The sequence below is a fragment of the Neltuma alba genome, unplaced genomic scaffold (assembly GCF_004799145.2).
Source record: "Neltuma alba isolate B1F8T4 unplaced genomic scaffold, ASM479914v2 tig00012377_pilon, whole genome shotgun sequence".
Lineage (NCBI taxonomy): Eukaryota > Viridiplantae > Streptophyta > Magnoliopsida > Fabales > Fabaceae > Neltuma > Neltuma alba.
The window spans coordinates 95,044-117,091 of record NW_021636875.1 but is presented as its reverse complement, the minus strand read 5'-3'; the positions used below and the strand labels follow the sequence as shown (position 1 = coordinate 117,091).

General features: G+C 33.4%; 2 protein-coding genes across 7 annotated transcripts; both read right to left on the bottom strand.

The window, feature by feature from the left end:
- Positions 1–102: 102 nt before the first annotated feature.
- On the bottom strand, positions 103–1,776 carry LOC114726389 (cytochrome b-c1 complex subunit 8). Its single transcript, XM_028912972.1, has 2 exons — positions 1,478–1,776; positions 103–380 (listed from the first exon to the last, which is right to left on the bottom strand). Exons 1-2 carry the CDS (start codon positions 1,645–1,647, stop codon positions 332–334), a joined length of 219 nt encoding a protein of 72 aa, XP_028768805.1. The 5' UTR covers positions 1,648–1,776; the 3' UTR covers positions 103–331.
- A 2,096-nt stretch (positions 1,777–3,872) lies between these two features.
- Positions 3,873–8,034, bottom strand: LOC114726419 (KH domain-containing protein At3g08620). 6 transcript variants are annotated; one of them, XM_028913007.1, is made up of 8 exons: positions 8,009–8,034; positions 7,376–7,779; positions 7,133–7,221; positions 6,335–6,480; positions 5,490–5,606; positions 5,248–5,364; positions 4,972–5,115; positions 3,873–4,359 (listed from the first exon to the last, which is right to left on the bottom strand). In XM_028913007.1, exons 2-8 carry the CDS (start codon positions 7,465–7,467, stop codon positions 4,213–4,215), a joined length of 852 nt encoding a protein of 283 aa, XP_028768840.1. In that variant the 5' UTR covers positions 7,468–7,779; positions 8,009–8,034; the 3' UTR covers positions 3,873–4,212. The 6 variants fall into 6 exon arrangements, with proteins under 6 accessions (XP_028768840.1, XP_028768842.1, XP_028768841.1 ...); XM_028913009.1 differs by lacking the exon at positions 8,009–8,034 and having other exon boundaries at positions 7,376–7,486; positions 7,615–7,977; XM_028913008.1 differs by lacking the exon at positions 8,009–8,034 and adding an exon at positions 7,884–7,960.
- Positions 8,035–22,048: the final 14,014 nt, after the last annotated feature.

Genomic DNA, 22,048 nt, shown 5'->3' with positions numbered 1-22,048 from the left:
CTACCCTCAGTTCTAATTATAAGATCTCGCTTGTGGACTACAAATGATTGAAATGAGATCTTATAATTAGAACCGGAGGCAGTATTACTTAAGCATGTGAAAAAAAGAAGAAGGAAGTATTACTTAAAAGGCCCCCGTGTCACCAATCTCACTAGTTGGTAAGGTCTGTCAAAGCTAAAAAGAGCTCAAAGTCATAAAATTGATATTGCATCAAAATGCAGACAACAATCAACTCATATCATATTATTCGCCGGCTGAACAAAAATTGGGCAAATGTCTTTTCACCACAATAAATGATTATCCAAATAAATTCATGCTGTCGCGCTTGATCTCAATACCTGTGAGCCAACTTCTCTTTCTCCTGGTAGTGCTGAACATACCTACATCCATTCCATTGAGAGATGAATTATATTCACACTGGTAAGGTCATTTAAACTTCAAAATTTTCGCATTAATTTGATCCGCATATTACACCAAACAACAACTAGAAATAAATGTAACTATTATTAGTCATAATATCCCCAAGTAGAATCATTAAAACTTAAAAGAGAAGTGCCTTAACTGCCACCTGCAACTGCCATCACCAAAATATATGAATTAATGCACCATTTGCTCAAAGAAAGGCCAACGTAAGCTTGCTAGGTCCACTTCGTAATGAGTGAATTTTTTTTTCTCTTTTGGGATTAAATATGAAACTTGATTAACACGGAATAAAAAAGACAAAACCAAGCTGACACAAGACCCCACTGACCTCTTCAAAAGTCTATCAGATTCAAACAGTGTCAGTAATGCAACAAGATCAGGAATAGACGATTAATATTCAAAATTTATGGGGAATTTGGGAGAAGTGAGAAGCACTTGATTGTGAACACATAGATTAGAAAAATCTGGTAATACTACAGACTTTTCAATGGACTCCGTTCCAAGTCCACGTGACAAACAATATTTGCCTATTAAGTTAGGTATTCTATCAGATGTAAGGTCGGAAGGACTACAGCAAAGGAGTTATAACACATGATGCTGACTGGTAGATGGACCAGACTTTCTTCTCTTATACCAAGTGCTTAAGACCAAACTGCCACCACTGACACTAGACCAAGAGGATGTCTTACAATTAAGATGCTATTAACTAATAAAGTCATAATACGGCAATGACAAATATAACTTGCCACTTCTGTGAAAATACTTAAAGAAACCATAATCAACAGACTCTGCCATTCTGGACCCCCATTATTCTTAATATCTTGGTTCTCTAGCCCTTCTTGAAACAACGTGGGCATAAGCCGAATAAATCGTACCAGTTCTAAACAACAGGGTTCCACAATCCCGACAAGCACAGTTTCGGAGAAGGAAACCCATAATTACCCCGATTACATCAAATCAAATCCACATCACCAATAAAAATCAATAGGCAAATCGACAATTACATGCAATCAACAGAGACGAAAAGAGGAATCGAGGAAAAGAATAGACTCACGAGTAGGTGCCAACGAGAGGACCTAGCAAGAGAGTGGCGCTGATCCAATTCTCGGAGATCTTGTGGTGAATTTTGGTAGGTAAATCCTTCCAAAGCCCAGTCATCACCTTCTGTTGGAAAGGCGATAGGGTATAGATCACGGCCTTCAACTTCACCGGTTGCTTTCCCATCCCCTCCTCGTTCCGAATTCCGATTGCAAACCTCTGCTCGCCCGGATAAAAATCGAATTGCTAAATTGGGAGGAAACCAGGAAATGAGAATAAGCGATGGCTAGAAGTTGATCTCTGAGAGCCCCTATCGGTAGCTGGGCTTTAAGATGCCCGAGTCCAAGTCCAGTTATGCACCACCCTTTATGACTCTTTCTTCCCAATTTATAATCTTTGTTAAAAACAATTATTCCATTTAAAAATGACAACACTAACTCCTATTCTTAATATAAAAGTTACCTTGATTTTTAATTTAGTCTTAAATATAAAATATAAATTCACTTTATTTCTCTTTTTTTAATAAAAAAAGTCCTTATAGTAGTTGTACATGTTAAAAATTCCACTAAATGATAATTTTAACTAATACATATGATTAGCAAGAATATTCTAAAAAAGATAACACATATTTATTATAAGTAACTAAATTCTAAAAAAATTTTAATCTACTTAAATTAGTCAACTAGCTTTTATATTAAGTACTGAATCTTTTATCGATAATAATTTAACTTGATTAAATTGAAAAATACATTTTATGCATCAAGATTTTTAAAAAAAAAAAAAGGTAAATCATATATCTATATGTGTGTGTGTGTGTGTGTGTGTGTGTGTGTGTGTGTTATTTTTTGAGACGAGAATCTTTTCCACCATGAACAGAGGCTAACTCCTCTAAGCTATGGCGGCCAAAATTATCCTATAAAATATGATTAGACAATAACACCTTTTTTCACAGCGTATAATTTAATATACTCCTCTGGTTCTTAATATAAGACCCATTTAACTAATTTGATTAGATTAAGAAAGTTAGGTAAGTTAGTTAATTATAAGAAAATGACATATTTTTCCTAAAACACCATAATCATCTTTCTTAATATCTCCCTCTTCTATTTGATTATGGTTGGATCCATAGGGGTATTTAGAGAAATTAATAAATATGAGAAATGGGTCTTATATTTAGGACCAAAACCAACTCAAAAATTGGGTCCTATATTAAGGACCGGAGGAGTACCAAAAAAGTGTAATTTTAACACTTTTGTTAAATTCTGCATCTGGTCCTTATTATAAAATTCTGTTGACTAATTTGAGAAAACTAAAAAAATTAGTTAAGTTAGTTATTAACAATAAATATGTCTTGTCTTCTTTAAAATATTCTTACTAATAATATGTATTGACTAAAATTACTATTTAATGAAATTTTTAATGTATGTACTGCTATAAAAACTATTTTAAAAAACTAACAAGTATGAAATAAAATAAATTTAAACTTTTTGTTGTATACTATTTTACTCGTCATTTAACAGAATCACCAAAGGATTCTGAGTTTTTAACCGAGACTCCTGGCTCCCACATATCTTTTTTTTTTTTTTTGCCAACCAGTTCCCCCATCACATGTATAATTTTTTGGGAGAATTACATTCAAGTTCCACACAAGAAAAATAATCACTAAAAAGTCTCAATAACAACCTGAGCAGCCTGTAATGACAAGTCCTACAGTGAGAACGACAACCTCTAGGACTTGTTTTTCAATTGTTTTCCTTACTTGGGACCTCATTGTAATTTTTTCTAATTTTTTTTCTTTTTTTTGGAAGGGGGGTTCTAAATTCGTATAAATAATTAATGCACGAAATTGACCAGTTAGCAGATAGATTATAAAAGTTTAAAAAAACATGGAGCATTTACCATTCTGTTTTTCTTTTTGGCCAAAACAGCATATACCACAATTAGATGCCGAATTCCCAATCAATTAAGGACGAATTCAATCACTTATTAAGAATGCAATATATACATATATAATAAAAACAAGAAGCCGGAAGTGTGAAGATTCCGTGCAAAATATCAATGAAAGCAACAGATCCATTCAGCTTTGAAACTCTACCACCACTGTGAATGGTAAAAAGGGGTTTGGCTTAGATAGGGATGGAGAAGCTGATGAAGACATAAATGGCCCATGATGGACACTAGAAATCTAGAATAACCCCACTTTACAAAGACAATCATTAACAAGTCAAAGCAAAAGAGGATAATCTGGGCTCACTAAAGTTAAAGACAATAACATCCACATCTTGCCTTCGCTTCATGGGCCCTACCATACATAGACATTATCCTTAAGATATGCTCTTTTGCGTCAAAAAGAGTTTGTTAATCTTGGTGCACCTCTGGCTAATTATACTTTTGTCTCACAGAAGTGGCCGTGATCACCAAAGTGCTCTGTTATTGTGCTCAGTAAAGTAGACATCCGACAAACACTTCTCCATTTTAATACAATCAATAATCAATAAACAGTTTATATAACAATACGATTAGCTAGCTTACTAGACTGTTCATAACATCCCAGCAAACCCATATTTCTACATAGTATGATAACAATTGTACCATTTTTTTCAAGCCCACTTATGCAGTTGACTGTGACAATAAATATGTATCTCCTCAACACGATCGTTTCTGCAAGGTCTTCCTCTCATGCAGCTATACAGAACTTAGATACAGGAGAAAACATAGCTGGCTGACAGTGATTCTCAGCGAAAAAAACCACTATTGATCAGTTTTGGCCCTTTTTATTTCATTGGAAGTGAAGGGAGAGACACTACCACTCAGTTGAGGGCTCTCTTCCCTGAAGTTGGAATTAATCATTGCAAGCTCTCTTAACTGTTGCCTCTTATAAAAGTCTTGTGACTCATCCTGCATATGAAAAGAGAAATTTCATCAAAAATTCAATGCAAACCCGGGTTATTGATAATTTTCGCCATTGGTCAGTGTGTATAATAGAACATTTGCCTTGGAAGGAAAGAATCTTTTCTCTTTAATGCTTCTTGTAAGGGGATGTATTAAATATTATAATGCAATTATTCACGGGTTTTCATTTAGCAGCATAAACTTATGAGTTGTTAGGACAAGCATAGTCTCAATGAATCAATTCAACTCATGCTAAACTTTGAATGGAGTCCATAAATATTGTTAACGTAATCCCTAACAAATAGTGGATTAGTTGTCATAAGCGGTATTCAGAAACAAGACCAGAATAGTAAAGATGCAGCAGAAATCAGCAGACGAGTTGGGAGAATTAATGCACGAAATCTGACATTCTTCTAACTTAAAGAAACCACCAAAATACCATCGTGTGCCTGCTTTCCAGTGCATGGTCACAACTAAGTAAATGTTATACAAAGTTACTCGGTACTCAGATGATACAGAATGGGGCGGTTGTCATGGAAGAATGTGATTAAGATAGCCTGTGTAAAGTGTCTTTTAAGGAGTAAATCATGAACTTTGCGAAGAGTTAGAGAAAGATACCACAGGTTTAAGCAGCTCTTCTATGATTTCTTGTGCTTGCCTCAGCCTAATATCAACAATATTGGCAGACAGTTCAGCCTCAATCAAAATGTGCAGAGGATCATTCAGATGCTCATAGCCTGGCCTTCCCCTTAATAACTCCTCCTTGGGAATTAAAAGGAAGAGAAAGGTATAACAGTTACAAAACAACATCGGCTGTGGATGGAACCTTCAAAAACTAGGGCAGAAATTCACAAAAGAACTAAAATGGTTTCATGGCATTGAAAGAGAGAATACCTTATCTGGGTCTTTTATTGAGCCTTTCCCTCTGATAAATACACGGCAACCTGTGGTAGCCTCCACCCGCTTCAGTGAATTACCTCGGGGGCCAAGAAGACGACCAACAAAATTGAACTGATAATCAACTGGATTTAGTGACTTTAAGTTGATGGAAAATGTGTTTACAAAACAGGAGATGCAAAACAGAAGGTTGAGGTATGAACAAAGTAAACTGCATTTAAAGGATCTACATATATTACATTCGGATAGGTCTCCTTAGGAATATCCAAGCGCATTATCCTCTTCACAATGGGAGAACTGGGAACAATTGGTGTTGTTTGCCAATCCACGTTCAATCCCTGTGCTCCAGCAAATCTCTGATGTATGATTAACTTAGTCCTTTAGTAAATGAAACAAGCTAAACTGAAGAACAGTCAAGGGAGACAAAAGGACAAACAGGTGAAAGATGAAAGATAAAGAGTGCAATAGAAGAGAAGCACTAGTATACTTGATAAAAATGAATCAAGAAACAGCTACTGAGAGTTATGAAACACCAAGCAAACTAGAATATACTACCTCCAGTCCTATTTATAAGACCTTGTTTGTAGACTATAAACGAAGTCTTATAATTAGGATCGAAAGTAGTATTACTTAAAAATAAATAGCTCGAAAGAGAAAAGCAGCTTTGTCACCCCAAAAACAAGACGCTCAACTGGCAGAAGGGAAGTGCTGACAATCGGACTCATATAAACAAATAAACAATACATAAATAATTTTATGGGTTAATACAAACTTTGGTATCTCAAGTTTGCCTTCATTTTGGTTTTGATCCCTCAAATTTTAAAACTATAGGTTTTGTTCCTCAAGTTTCTTTTCGTTTATAACATTAGTCCTTATAATCTAATAAAAACTTGAACTATTTTGCCCCTTGAGGAACCGAAACCTATGATTTAAAACTTGATAGACCAAAACCAAAATGAGGACAAACTTGAAGGATCAAAGATTATATTAATCCTAATTTTATAATTTATTTTCAACTTAAGGAGATTGTAGGAACTGGAGAGGGTTGAGTGGTACAGTGATCATCATAGGATGAAATGCAGACCTCATGTGAGAGGCTGTTCCAGCCAGTGAGGTTTGGTGTTATATCTGGTGAAGCCATAAGGCTTGGACTCCCAAACTGCATTCTGTCGAAGTCACTAAACCCTTGGTTCAGCATCAATCCGTTCTTGCCAGAAACTCTTAAAATCTCTGATTGAAGGAATATTGAATGTTAGAGCTTTTATATGAATGCAAAACATTAATAACGTAAATGAATTCTTTTCCTGATGTAAGTTGTAAAAATTCTTTCTAAAGGCTCCATTGCCATTCTAATCCAAAGAAGCAGTCTAATTATTTTTTTTCCAAAGAGAGGATGATGTACTATGAGCAGATTGTGGCTACCCTCAATCAAATTTAGAGCCTTTTTTTGTTTTTGGTCCAATAAATTTGGAGCTATCATGTACGTATTTTAAAAGAAACACAGATGTACAGGCATTATTTGTTCATCGAATTATATCCAAACTCAATCTACGATGCTTCTTTTTCCTGAATTGACGACCTATAGAAGTTATCTTTGATTTAGCAATATATTAGTGTCGGTACGAGCCTGCAAGGAATTTTAGATGAAGTAAATTATCATGTTTCAGCTTCAAAAATGGACATAACACCGCACTTTGAAGAAGACAATAATCCCCAAGAGAAGAATAACTAGAGAAACTAGTCCAAGGAAACTGAAAATTGAGTTGATAATTGAGCCTTCTTCAAATCAAATGAGAGGTGATATCAATCAATAGAAACACTAAAAGAAGAGCATGGAATTCAAAACACAAATAGAATCCTTGAATTGATGAAACAAACCCACCTTGATTCAGGAGTCGGCTGCATAGAGGAAGGACTTCCATGAAAGGTGCAAGCTTCTGATGTTCTGCCAACAGCTCCGCTAAGTACTGACTAGAAGAAAAGCAAATAAGAAACTAAGGCTATGTTTTCGATTTAGCTATGAAACACCATAATTATCATATATGCACTCGCGGATCATTGAAAGAAATCGCAAGTTTTATTTTGTACACACACACACACACATATCAGAACAATCGACCCCTACCTTTCAACATCAAAATTGCTTCTCACGTTTATACTTGGTGAATTGGCCCTTACAGGAGCAGGTGAGGAAATTTGATTATACAACCCAGACATCAATTTCTCCAAGAATTTGCTTTAGCCAGAAAGATTAGACCCAAAAAAATCAAAGGAAAGAAGATGGGAGAAGGATCAGAATCCAGCAAACACACAATCAATGACCTGTATACTTGAAAGGCAAAAGAGAAAATGGTGGGGGAGAACCTAAGGCACAAAACAACAAACAGATGGAGGAGGTTCACTTTTGTAGCTCAGTAGTAAAAGCGAGCTTTTAAGGCTGTATCTCCCTCTCCCTCTCTCTCTCTCTCTCTGTGTCTCTCTGTTTCTGATTTTATTATCCCCCCGTTGGCTTCTTTTGCATACGCAGAGCTGTGAAAAAAATTTTCACGAGAAACTCTCTAATCTAAAACTATGTATTAGATTGAAGGAAAACAGATAAGAGATAGAGGGAAGTCAAAAAAAATGAAGACAACTTGAAATCAATACAAGATGAGAGAGAGCAAGGAATAAGAAATAAAATTGGTGAATGACAATATCAAGTATGGAGCACGCTCCAGTAAGGGTGCGTGGCGAGAGAGTTATTCAATCAACAAGAGACCTAATGAGCAATGTGGGTCACTGGTTCTCTCTGTCACCAGATCATGAGCTTCTTTCTAGACTGAGAGAAACAAAACCAATCACCCTCATGCTTCACGCTTATAAATAATCAAATTCATGTCACTTCTTCACTTTTACCTTCCCCCCCTCCACGCCAACTTTTACTAGTCATTTACAGCCACCAGAAATAAATATAAATAGGAAGAATTATCATAAGGTTTCAACCTTCAAGGAAGAAATTTAATTAACACAAAGTCCTAATAATAAATAACCAGTTTAAATATGTTGTTATTCCTTATTCTGAAATTCATGATTGCTTGTTGATGAACATTAAGATAATCAAATTAGAGATTGTAATTTTCTCATATAAATATCCTCCAATAACCTCCAAAGCTAACATAGGAACAGCTCCATACAGCTTCCTCTCCCTTGTGTTGTAACATATGAAAAAAATAGTTGAAAAAAAGACATTGCAGTAATTCAGAAATAAATATAATCCCTCCTCAGCTTTATATATATATATATATATATATAATCCCCCCTCTCTCACTCTCTCTCCCCATTGAGTTAGACAGCCATAAATATAAGAGGTCAATCTATTTTCATATTTATTATTTTTTTAAACTTATTTGTCTAACTTATAAACTAATATATATGTATATATAATTAAATATCATATAAGGGTATTTCCAAAAAAAGTATTTGTTATGATTAATTAATTTGATTTCATTAATCTATTTAAATTAGTTAGGGTAGCTCTTATATTAACTGCAGAAAAAAAAAAAAGTTATCTTGTTACTTATGAAAATATAATTTTCAGGGGAAAAAGATAATTGTGACAGCTTAATGGCCTCTATTATTGGTTCCTACCATCATTTCCCTTGCAATTGTCTCAAATCTGATACGTCTTAATGCTTCCACGTCACCGCCTTTAGTTGTCTTACTCCAACTCGCCAACCCCCAGCCAATTCTGTTTGGAAATTTTTTATTTCAATATTTTCTACATAATTTTATTTGAGGCCAGAATTAATATTGCTGTGGGAAAAAAATCTGTGCGGTTAATGTGTAGGTGATATTATTTTTTTTCTGGTCAAAATTGATGTGGTCGATTTAATTTAGGAGAAAATGACGTGAATGTCATTTAATAATAAATTAATGCATGTAGGACCCGATGGGAATTATGAAAATAATGTGGAACTATCCCTTTGCATATGTCATCGCATTTGATTTTAGAGGCTCCAAATTTTGAGGAGTGTGAAAGAAGAAAAATAAGAAACTGGGAGAGGAAATCTCAACTCCTGGAAAATAAATCTAATTGCAAGATATGATAGATGCTTTTAATTTCTACAAGAATTAGTAATGGTCTTTATTGAAAATAATAATAATTTATACTCGTACTGCATTAGCATTTTATAAAATTAATTTACAAGACTTGTTATAAGGAATGAGGAATTATTTAATGAGTGATTTGAAAACACAATACAGATGGCCTCAAATAATCTAGAAGAATGCTTTCCTTCTTAAAACATGATTTTATTCGTACGTCAATTATTTGTTCAATTGGTTGTGAATTGTAGGTATTGGTCTATTTGACTAGAATAATTCAGAATTATTGCTTAGTTTTGAATTTTAGAATTGAATTTTAGAATTCATTTCATGTCTATACTCTCAACTGAAATTTCAAAAAATACTTCTCTAGTTCTATTTACAAGTCATGTTTCACAAATACTAAGATAAACCTTAAATTTTATTAATTTTCATTTAAAATTTAATATTTTCTAACTTTATTCCTATTAAACAAAGTCAACACAACAATAATAAATGATAGGTAAAATTATATATCCATGTAAAAAAAAATTTCAATACTTTATAGATAGAACCAGAAAAATGTTTTCTATCTCTGCCATATAAATAAGACCAAATGAGTATATAACAACCAATAATTTTAGAGACATAAGATATTTCGATGCCTTTCAATAAAAATATAAAATAATAATTATTGATAAATAATAGTAACATCATATCATACATCTAATTTCTTTCTTTGTTGGCTGCCAAGTGGACACACGGAAGTTTAGTTTCTTAATATATTTAATGCTGACAAATCATCAGTGTTGGTTCAATTTCAACATGTTTATGAAAATAAGGAACCTCCTGTTCAAGAAACATGCGAATACTCAGCACCGATATCCTAATCACCTAAAAATTCAAAAATATTTTATAAATTGAAGAATTAAAATTCATTTCTATCTTAAAAATATTCAGGACAAGTTATAAATACCTTTAAAAAAATTACAAAGTAACGAAACACATAAACATGCTAAAACTGATGCGATACTATGTATTACGTTACTCCATTTTACAGCATTTTATGGTCAACATTATATTTTTATGGTCAACACTGAATAAATAATGTATCAAAAGATGGACGTTAATTATTAAAAAAGAATAACATTGCATCAATTCTGAAATATTGAAAAAAAAAATTGAAGAGTGGGTCTAAACAAAAAGTACCACTCTTCAATTTTTCGGTAGTTGAAACTTGAAAGCGGCAAAGGTACCACCAAAACGGTGCCGTAAGAGGAACAGTACAAAATGTTAAATAGAAAGCGACGCTTGTTGCCCCTGCACCCAACAAACGTGGTCTTATTAGGTCCTCCCATGTGACTTCTTCCCTCTAGCAGGTGTGCACCGGACGGTATCTTAGGTTCTTTGTTTTCTTTTCTCTTTTACTTTTTAAGCCTTTCCGCTAAAATTGTTTTTTTAAAAAAATATATCAGGGTATTGGAATTTTTGAATAAATTTTCAGACAATTGTAATTTATTTCACTAATTATTATTGAATCGAATGAGTTCAGCTCGCATTTCTTAAGTGAGAAAAATTATTTTTATTTAAGATTTCGTAATGTTTAAATCTGAATTAACAGATAATATCAGATATCATTTGGTTGTAAGAAATATATTTGCCCTTTGAAGAATCAACGGTCCATCAATTTTTTTTAAATGGTCTTATGTGTTGGCTCACAGCGTTACTGGGCCACTGCATAGCTCCAACGTTGATCATATGGCCATTATGTTTTATTTCGTACCAAAGAAATTTCCTTTTTCTCCCCGTATTTTTTGAATAAATTGTTAACCAGGCCATCTCTATCAGAGTATCAGGATTCGAAGTTTTCATGCCAGGATAATACTCGTCCGGTAAGACACTTATATATATATATATATATATATATATATTATATAAGGTTCTTATATTTAAAATCAGAGTAGTAATTTTTTTTAAATCTGATTTTACACGTGTAAGTAAATCAGGCCTGTTGAAAATGAGGGGGGCCATCCTCATGGCTTGTCGCATGCTCTGGGATTTTTTTAAAAGATGATGTAAGCCTTTTTCTCCCAAAAAAAAATCAACTTTTTAATTCTAGAAACATTTTATATAATTACCAAGTCAAGGTTCTCTGAAAATCGGCGCTACTTTAAAAAAAACTCAAGCCAGCGAACATGGCAAGCAAAAGACAGGGTTATTTGGGATTGCATTTGCCCCTAAAAAATCCGAGCTTGTTATAAGAGACGTTTGGTGTTCCAATGCGACCATTGTGTTTGGCTGCCTCCAGCAATTATAAGACTAGGTTAATTAATTTTAAAAAAACTATTAAATTGTCTAATTATAACGCATCTTACATGCCCATCTAAAATATTCAAGTATATCACTAGATTATATGATAATTTATAAGTGAGACAAATTAATTTGAAAAAAATATAAACAACTTAAAATAATTTAATAATTTTTTTTGATATTTTTAATTTGTCAACCAAATTTTATATTAAGTCTAGGAGGAGGGAGGACTTTTTTGATTGGGCTGACTTGGTAGCTCATATCAAAGGAGCGGTGCCCGTAATCCATTTCATTTATGCAAAGCAACACTCTCAAAACCACTCATTCATGTTAAGGGCAGGTTGTTATAATGGTAGCGCCACATGTCACACTTCTATAAGATTTTAAATGTTTGTGTGTGCGAGTGTTTAATTGCATAATTTTTTTTTTTTAAAAAATCATCCATTCGTCAACTCTCTCAACAAAACCATGAATCTTTTTTTGACCTGGAGCAAAACCATGAATCTTATTATGAGGGACTTTCACTTTTGACCTCATTTTTAGATAAACGAACAGTTGCGTTAGGAATCTCCTGCTCACCGACATGAATCTTGCTCCATATCTAGATATGTGTGCGAGTTTCGTTCTCTGGAAGAAACTATCAGAAAATAATCAAAATATACATTCAGCACGCTTTACACATGGCGCAACGTGGATTACATGCTTCCCCAGAATCCAAAATAGCGCATTCAAGCCCAAAAATTGGATCATGGGTCGTCTTCTCTCCTTTTCTTACTTATTCTTCTGGGCTAGAGCCCATGACCCAACAAGAGAAGGATGAAATGCCGCATCTTAACTAATCACAGCCCATATCTGAGACTTCTTGTTTGTGCATGTTGGGCCCATTAATCTGTCAAACAAAAATGCTTTTCATTTTTCTGAAGCAGTAGTATTTGACTATTTTCTTACTTTAACTTCAGGAAAAATCTCCAAAAAAAAAAAAATCTTCTTGAATTTCAAAATTCTAAATTAGTCTTATTTACTACACTTTAATAACAATTGGTTAAACTTAAAAAACGAATGACAACACACTTTTTAGTAATTTCTGATTTAGACTTTTGAGATTTAAAAGATATTTTCCTGAAATTTTCCCTTAAATCTATAACTACTGTGCCTACTTATTTAGGCCGAGGAAAGATCTTCGGGGGAACAAGATCATGCTTTCTTCCGATGGTGCTGGTAAAATGTTTTACAATGGTAGCCGGATCATATAGATTCACAAAGGGCATTTACCAAACGCCAAGGATCTTCTGCGAAACATTATCAATATGTTTTTCACACGGATTGAAGGCTGCTGGGATGCATGGGATATTGTCAAGACTAAATAACAACAATAAATCTTATCCTGCTACATAGAATGACACTAATCATACTTTGTCAACAAATTAAGATATCAGCACGAAAAAAGTAATGGGATGAAATATATCACTGGAGGCCAGTTGTCCGCTTAACTTTCGTAGACATTCCACTCAGGTTTCACGGATTCTTACTTCGATTCATATCTATTAATGTCAACTCTAAAACAATGTAATGTGTAATGGCCTTAATGATGAGTTCGCCAGTTGACTTAGAGGGTGTCAGGAGATGAGTTCGCCAGTTGACTTAGAGGGTGTCAAGATATTACTCTCCATTGCTTAATGTAAGAACCACTTATCTAATTCGGATAAATAAAATTATTTAATCATGACACAAATGACCTGATTTTCTTAAAATAATCATGTGTAATATTAAATTATATATCAATTTATGATTTAGATGAATTAATTTGAATAAATATGAAAAATAAAACGAATCAAGATTTTATATTTAAAACCAAAATACACTCATAATTGAATTCTATATCTACGATCGGAAAACTATCATGTCATTTTTTGCCTCCTGTATGATCGGTGTGGAATATTAATGGGATGATACTACTGGATGAACAAAAAGTGTAAACATCTTCTCATGTAACCCTGATGAGCTGTCCTTTCCCTCCCCACTCCCCCAAAAAAAAAAACAAAAAACAAAAAATCAGTGAGTTGTCTCATTTATTATTAGTCAGCTCACACAAAATCCGGTATCATGATAAACTTATTAGCATAGTTCAGTACAAAATGGATCGCGTTATTAGGATTTTAAACTCAGTCAATTGTAATTAATTTCTCTGCTCAATAGTGAAGTAAACCATGAATTGTGAGAGCTGAGCTTACATAGAAACTTCGACGAACTCTTCCTCCGCATCATAACAAATCTGATTCTTTTTTCTTCTTCTTCTTTTTTTTGGTTCAGATAAAAATCTGATTCTTTTTATTCCACACAGTTATCATGACATAGGAGGAAGAAATACCTTGTTTAGAGGAGTTTGACTTCATTCATTTTTTTTCTTTAAACCACATCGGTCTTTTTCCATATCTTTAAGGTCGATTGGTCCAAGGTACTATTATTGTAATCACATACTATATTTCAACCGAACAAATGATGTCAAGGTTGCAAAATTCAATCAAATTACAACTTCAACGGATGCAATTTAATTAGACCATATAAATTAGTGCTCTCCTTGATTCTTTGTCCGCGTTGACAAATTAGAGAGATTGCCCGCACATCCCTTTTCCTGCTCAAACCCCATCATTAAAAAAATATTATTGCCCATATTGACCAAATATGATAATTTTTTACCCAATAAACAGTTGACCTTGACTACAATTAATAATTTAATTTTATATGGATAAAACCAGAATAAAGTTTTGTGTGTAAATACTGAATAGGAGTCTCCAAAGAGTAATTGTTATCTTATACTTTAACGACGGCTTATGTTTTTTTTTCCCAAAAGTTATTGAATTAAATCAAGAATTGTTAATCTGTGATGAAAATTATTAGAGGATGTCACTACGTTGGTTAAAACAGACCCAACAAAAACCTAAAAATCTCCTTGACTGTAATAAAATATGCCAACTACGTACACTTTGTTCATTTTTTATCTTCAATTATATTTATTAATAATACATAATCCTTTTAAGTTTTAACCTCCAATGTTCTATCCTTCTCTCGTTCTTTTGTTTTGATTCATCGTAGCTTTCTGGCCGACACATTTGAACGAAGAAACTGCAAGCAGCCTGGTCCTCAGGTGCTTAAAATCTGGGAAAGAAAAAGACTTGAAGATCCAGAGGAGCTGATGATGCTCGAGGATACTTCAAACTTTGAATACTGATTAAACTAGTCAATTGTCATCCAGATCAGATTCTCCCAAGCTATATGAATTTAAAATACCTTTTTGAACATTAAGAGTACCAGATTATAATTTTTATGCGATACAATTATCCCATATTCAATACTATTATAAGGTCAATTATCATCACAAGTATTCCTAATTATCAGGGGAAGCTCTACTAATATAAATGTTTTCTTTTATCCAGAGGGTTCAATGTTTTAAATCATAGTGAAGTGTCGTTTATAAATTTAAAGAGTTTTTACGCCCGATAAGTTAGTCTTTTAAAATCAAACTCCCCTTTTAAATCATGATATCAGTTCTTTCTTAAAAGGTTGATCTTTATAGAAATGACTATCCACAAAGGTTAAAAGACCGTGAAATGGAGCTAACTCTTTCTATAGATTTGTGCTCATAACGTTCAGCCCCTTAATATTGTTTAACAGTAACTGGATCCAGTTTTTAAAGTAAACTTTTTCCTAAAAACCGCAGGAGTTTAAGAAGTGATGGATTGACCATTCAACTCTGAGCTTTTTCAAGTTCCAACCCAGCATGCTGGACGCCCACATGGGGTTAAAGTCGCAGAACAAAGCTCAACATCGTATGACCAAGCCAGCATGCAAGCAAAGCAAACACTCTCCGACATAAGATTTTGTCCACATTACTTTATCAGCAAATTCTCCGAATCATAAATTTTAATTTCTTCTTTCTGATAATGGCGGTGGCCAGGCCAGGCCCCCAGACAACCCAACATGGGGCTGCACCCTGAGAAACCCTTATTTAGGCTGTTTTACTAAGAACACACACAAAGACAAAGAAAGTGAAAAAGAGAAAACTGAGTCGTTTGGACAACGTTTGTGTTGGGTTGCGTCTTAGGCGCAGAAAGTCATTCCCCACACATGATGTGTTGCCCTTAGCCAACGACATGAATCTTGTCATCAGATCACATGCATCAGCCTTTGCGAGTCGAATCCTGGAATTAAGGAACTCTAATCACTCGCTTTTGATTATTTGATCAGAACCCGTTTTGCAGGATTTTATGATCTGCTTTCTGTAAAGCACATCATTAGATCAAGTACAATTAATATTGTCGTCGACCTCGTGATTCATTACCTCCATTTTAATTTTCTTTTTCATCGTTTGAATTGCATGTTTAATTGTCTCTACGGCAGATCGTTGCACACCTGCAAACTCTTCATGTGAAAGTTCACCGCGCTGGCATGATATCAGAGGAAAAATAAAAATGAGCAGGAAGAAAAAAAAGGATATACTATACGGTGTTTGCAGATCGGCTAAGATATTCAATTAGATAATAATGAATTTTTGCATTAATTAGATCGAGATTTTAATTTAACTACTGTGTTTAATATGCCTGCTTTATAAATTGGGAGGATACAGTATATCATATATGCATATAACAATTCAAGTCAGGGGCAAAAAAAAAACATCACCCGAAAGAGACTTTTGTGTTTTTCTCAATACTCAGACTCGTTCGCTACTTATCATGTTACAAGAGTTTTACTAATTGTTATAATGTCGTTGGTTGTTTCACGGAAAAGTTACAGTTTTCTACAATTCATGCTGATTTGTCAGGTTTAAATCATACCAAACTCAAGTTATCGCAGGCTTTACGGCGAGGGGGGGGGGGAGGAGCTACCATCGTCTGCAAAAGCATGCTAATTATTGTAATCCAATAATTAATGACAGTGTAAAGATTAATATACAACTTTTCTCACAGGAAACACGAAGCGGAAATATTGGATGGGAAGACATTGAATGGTTGGGTCACAAGGAGGGAGCTGGCTTCCCTCCTCCCCCGCCTACCTTGCACGCCTCATTTCAATTCTAACGACTGATCTAAACAAATTTGATTTGATTAGTTTATAACTGTTATAAAAATATTTTATAAAATGTTTTTTCACTTGTTATAATGAGGTAAAATGGTAATGAAAATTAAAAAAAAGTAGTTAAGCTATTTTTTTAAAAATAAATAGATATTATCTTTTTTTAATTTCTTCCATCAATAATGTGCATTGAAAAGTTTTTTAATATGTATTATCATCATATGAATTATTTAATAGCAAAATAAATAGATATTAGAGTGAAAATAGATTAAAATTTATATTTAAAATTAAATTAATTTTATAACTAATTTTAATATTAAAAAAGGAAAAATTGTAAATAAAGACTGCCAAATATGTAAAATTATGATTTGGGACTCTCAATTTGAAAAATAGCAAATAATAACCCGGTTTCATATTTATAAATATGAAATCGTGGTGAAATGTTTGAGATGCCCCTCAGCCAAATGACAAGTTAACTATGAAAAATGAGAAGTTCATTTTAGCGAATAACAATTTTAGTAGACTAAATCACAACTTGACTAAGGGTATGCCAAATGACGAGTTGACTATGAGAAATGACAAGTTTACTTTACTGAATAACAACTTTAGTATACCAAATCACAATTTGATTGAGGGACATTTCAAACATTTCACTCACATTTCATATTTGTAATTTGAAACCGAGTCTTTTAAAACTATTTTTCAAATTTAGAGTCTCAAATTATAATTTTACATATTGAGAGTTTTTATTTTTAATTTTTTCTTAAAAAAAAAGCAGCGAGTATGATGCTAATTTTTTAATATATTAAATCCCAACTGTTAAAGTTGTAATCTAAGGTTCTGACCAAAAAAAACAAAGGTTGTAATCTAAGGAAGGAGAAAGGGAGCCAGATCCGACAAGGAGCTGTCCGGGTAATGAATATGTGAATGGTGTGGGCACTCTTTCTTCTTGTTTGTTGCAAACTCTTCGTATCTTTTTTCAAAGGCAAGTTTCTTTCGCCGTAGATTTGGATAGCCATGAATTAATTATACGTATGCGGAAACGACGCATCTCGTTTTATTTGCATATATTTTATGCTGTCAAATCATCTTTCTGTCTTGGTCAGTTGGTCCTCATATGATCTTTTTGGTAAAAAAAGAAGAGGTTATCATCTGTTTAGTTTACCCTCGCTAGCTACTTTTCCTTCTCCTCGATAACTATTTCGCTTTCTTTGACTGTAAGCCTCTCTCTCAAGTCCGTGTTGTCTCGTTGAAATCGGTATTCGACCTGAGGCCTTAATAACATCGCTTATGCAGAGCACTACTGTTGATTTTGCTTATGGGTTAATTGGAATAACATATACACTTATGACATGTGTCAAGATTTTATAGGTTGAGGTTGTCAATCGGATACTATTCTAAAGTATTGCCATTATGTGAAAAAAATTGTTTTGAGAGAGCTTGATGCCTATTTGATCAGACTTCGGACTCCACTTCTCACAATTCAACGTGGCTTCTTAAAACAGGTTGGTGTTAACGAAGAACATGAGAACATGAGGTGAGTAGTTTGCAGAGACGGGTTTTTCTTGGACACAAACATGTATTCACACTTATGAAAAGAAGTGGTTCTTGGAGTTTAATTACTTTTCATCAATGAAGTTCCTGAAGTTTTATAATCTTTTTTTTTTTTTGGCTGGACAAAAGAAGTTTTATAATCGAACATGACTAGTCTTTATGATTTGAAGAGGTATAATCTTAAATATGCATGTGTTATAACCATTAACTCAAAAATGACAACACCTTCATGAATTGTGGGGAAAAATTGATTCGATGAAAATACAAAATAGCTTACAAAACTTTTAAGGACTTAATTAATTAAAAATAAATTTCAAAAATCAAACTGATAACCGAAGCAAATTCGAGGGAAAAGATTTCACCCAAAAAGAATAGGAACACGCTCATTTGCATATGGAGAAAGTTGAAATCTGTGGTTGGGTTTGAGTGAAACGGATCGGTGATGGCTAATGCCATGAGGGCAGGAAAAGGAGGATCAATCATTATTGAAGTTGGAACATGAAAGTAGAAAGATTCGGTAAGCATGAGAAATCTGGTTGGGTCTGGATACACTTTGGTGCCTGCAAAAGTAGACTCACATTGATCAAGAAAATCATTATGCATATTGATAATGACATTGTTTGGGGGTCAAACTGTTAATTGATGCTATTTGGAAACTAATGCCCAATCGCGCAAATCAAGGATTCGCTGCTTCTAATTTTGATTTGGCTTCCTTATGCGTTAGTAGAAGATAGCATAGGTTTTCAAAGACTTTCGTTTTTGTAAAAGCAATTATTTATCTACGTTGGAAAAACTGAAAGTAGTTTCTTTTAATATACCAATGAAAAAGAATTAGATGTAATTTCCAGATTCGGTGCGCATGCCCGTAGACTCACTGCTCAGTTAATTAGCAGATCAAGTATATTTCAATTTTCGTGGTTAGAATGTTACTTCTCCGGTTTTTAATATAGAATTCAATTATTAAATTGATTTTAGTTCCAAATATAAGATCTATTTCTCATATTATCAATTTTTCTAAATTACCTCTATAGATACTCTCTCAACTATAATCAAGTAGGAGAAGAAAATGAGGTATTAAAAAAGATGATTATGATATTTAAAAAAAAAACATATCATATTTTTTATAATTAACTAACTTATTTAATATAATCAAATTAATTAAATAAATTTTATATTAAGAATCGGAATAGTACATGGGTATTCTTTATTGGCTGGGCCTTCAGTGAAATTTGCCCGTATGCCCTTATCAACAAATGATATATGAGCAAAATGCTCTCTCTCTGTTTTTTTTTTTTTTTTTTCCGGTTACAAGAGAGGGGATCGAACCCCTACCCACACACCCCACACACACCCACCTATACCACTAAACCAAACGGTTCGGTGGTTCTTTCTCTCTGTTTTTTGTTAGGTGAGAAAATGTTCTCTTTTTATATGGTCAGGATGAGTTACTCATCAGTATGAGAAAGTAAGGCAAAATACTTCTCAACATTAGAAGGAAGACCAAACAACAAAAATCTGTTTTTTTTTGGACCAGCAAACAACAAAAATATTACTCATATATTACTTGTTGTCCTTAATATAAAAATTAGTTAATTAATTTGAAGAGATTAAAAAATTAATTAAATTAGTTATTTATAATAAATATGTGTTATCTTATTTAGAATACTATATATTAGCTAGAATTACTATTTGACGGAACTTTTAATATGCGTAACTACTGTAAGGACTATGTTAAAAAAAAAATCACAAGAGATGACTGAAAGTAACTTGAAATCTTATATTTTAAACTAAATTGAATACCAAACTAATTTTCATAAATAGGAGGGAGTATATTCCTTTGTTATCTATCACGCAATTGAAATTTATTGATAAATTTGTAAATATTCATGAGGTGAACAACACACATGTAAAAGACAATAATGCATTATGCACACTTTTTTGCATATATTTATTTAATTAAATTGCACAAGAAAATATTACAAAAAATACTTGCTGAATTTTAAAAAGATAAATAGGTCATACTCCTCCGGTCCTAATTATAAGACCCAATGACTTATTGAGGAGATTAAGGAAGTAAGTTAAGTTGGTTATTTATAATAAATAAGTGTTGTCATTCCTAAAATATCCTTGCTAATTAAGTATATTGGCTAAAACTATCATTATTAGAAGGATTATCTTGGAAAAAAATACATAAATATAAGAAACAAAATGGATTGGGTCTTATAATTAGGACCAAATAAAAAATCAAATTGGGTCTTATAATAAGGACCGGAGGAGTATTAATTATTCTTATAATTTTTTTTGCTGGTAAAAAAAATATTCTTATAATATTTTGACTATATTTATAATAGTTTTTGCTACTCAAAATTTGTCAAAATCACTTAATTATCATTTTAAAATTTAACAAGTGCTTTTTTTAATTTTTAAAAAAATAAATTTGTCAGTAAATATTCTTATAAGCGATAACAGGTGCAAGAGAAGTCATTCTTTGGTTATTTGGCCAGACGAGCTTCCTGAAAAGCTCAACATTATCCGGAGGCTCGTGTGAAATTTGGACTAGTTCCCCAGGCCAAGTGGCCAGTTCGTGATTTGATAATTCATAGGTGGGTGCAATTAAAAAACCCATATATAATTGCAAGAACCCTGGTCATGATATTCTCCGCCAGACTCATGGGTGACCTCAAACCCTATATATACGCACCATTCTTACAGCACTTTTTATGTACAACAACTGGCCATGGGAGATTATAGCATAGACTAGAGTGTAGAGACTATTAAATTGGTCAGACACGCTTCGTAGCGTCCTGTTTGAGAATAGTGCACCACTGTGGAGTGAAATGACTGCCTCAAAGAGCGAGAGAGAGAGAGAGAGATATATACGTGCTTAAAGGTAAAACGAGAACCCCACCTCCTTCCCTACCCTTCTCTCATCCTTCTCAGTACTTATACTGTGCAGATTAGGTTGGATTTTATTATGCAGAGAAAGTAGTGGAAGCTGGGAGGAGAAGGGAAGGAAGAACAGTGTAGTTTCTTCTCTTTGCTCTCTCCGTAGTTAGTGAGTCGCAAAATATCATTATCTCCAGGAAAAGTTAAAGATGACTCTTGCTTACCTTTGTGAGGATTTCTTTTGGAAAAATCGTTGTCTGCCTGATTTGTGCGTCTATATAATAGATCTTCAATCGCTTTCCCTTCTCTGACTCTCACGAAGAAAGTGACACTTCCTTCCTCCTCTCTCTTCAGTTGTTCCTGCTTCTCACCCTTTTATAATCAATCTATCTTTTCTTCTCTTTTTTTATCTGCTCTTGCTACATGATTTTTAACTTTTCACTTCAACCTTCGCTTTTGTTTTTTTGAAAAGGGGAGGTGGGGATGGGTTTGAGAGTCCGATTTAGCGCATTTACTGGTTAAAACTGCTTCAGTTGTAAGTTACACACACACACACGCACCCATCCTATGTGTGAGATTTCTTTGTTCGTTAAGTGGTACTTCGGGTTGCCCTTTGATGGAGACGAAGCTTCAGATTTTAGGTCTGCGTCGTTAAACTTTGCTTAAGCGAGGAAGCAATAAGTTGGTTTGGTCTAGATTCATTTTTAGTTGCATTACATCACATGTATAGATTACTACTTTGTTTTGAACAGGTTGGTAGTATCATGTTGCATATGTTTCCTACAGAAGAAGAAATCTTTCATCTTTTGAATTGGACGGAATTATGTTCGTATTGTTTTATCATATGCAGTATGGGTAAACAAGTGTCATACTTAACTTTTTCTTTAAAAAAGTTTCCTTTCTTTTATTTGTTTGG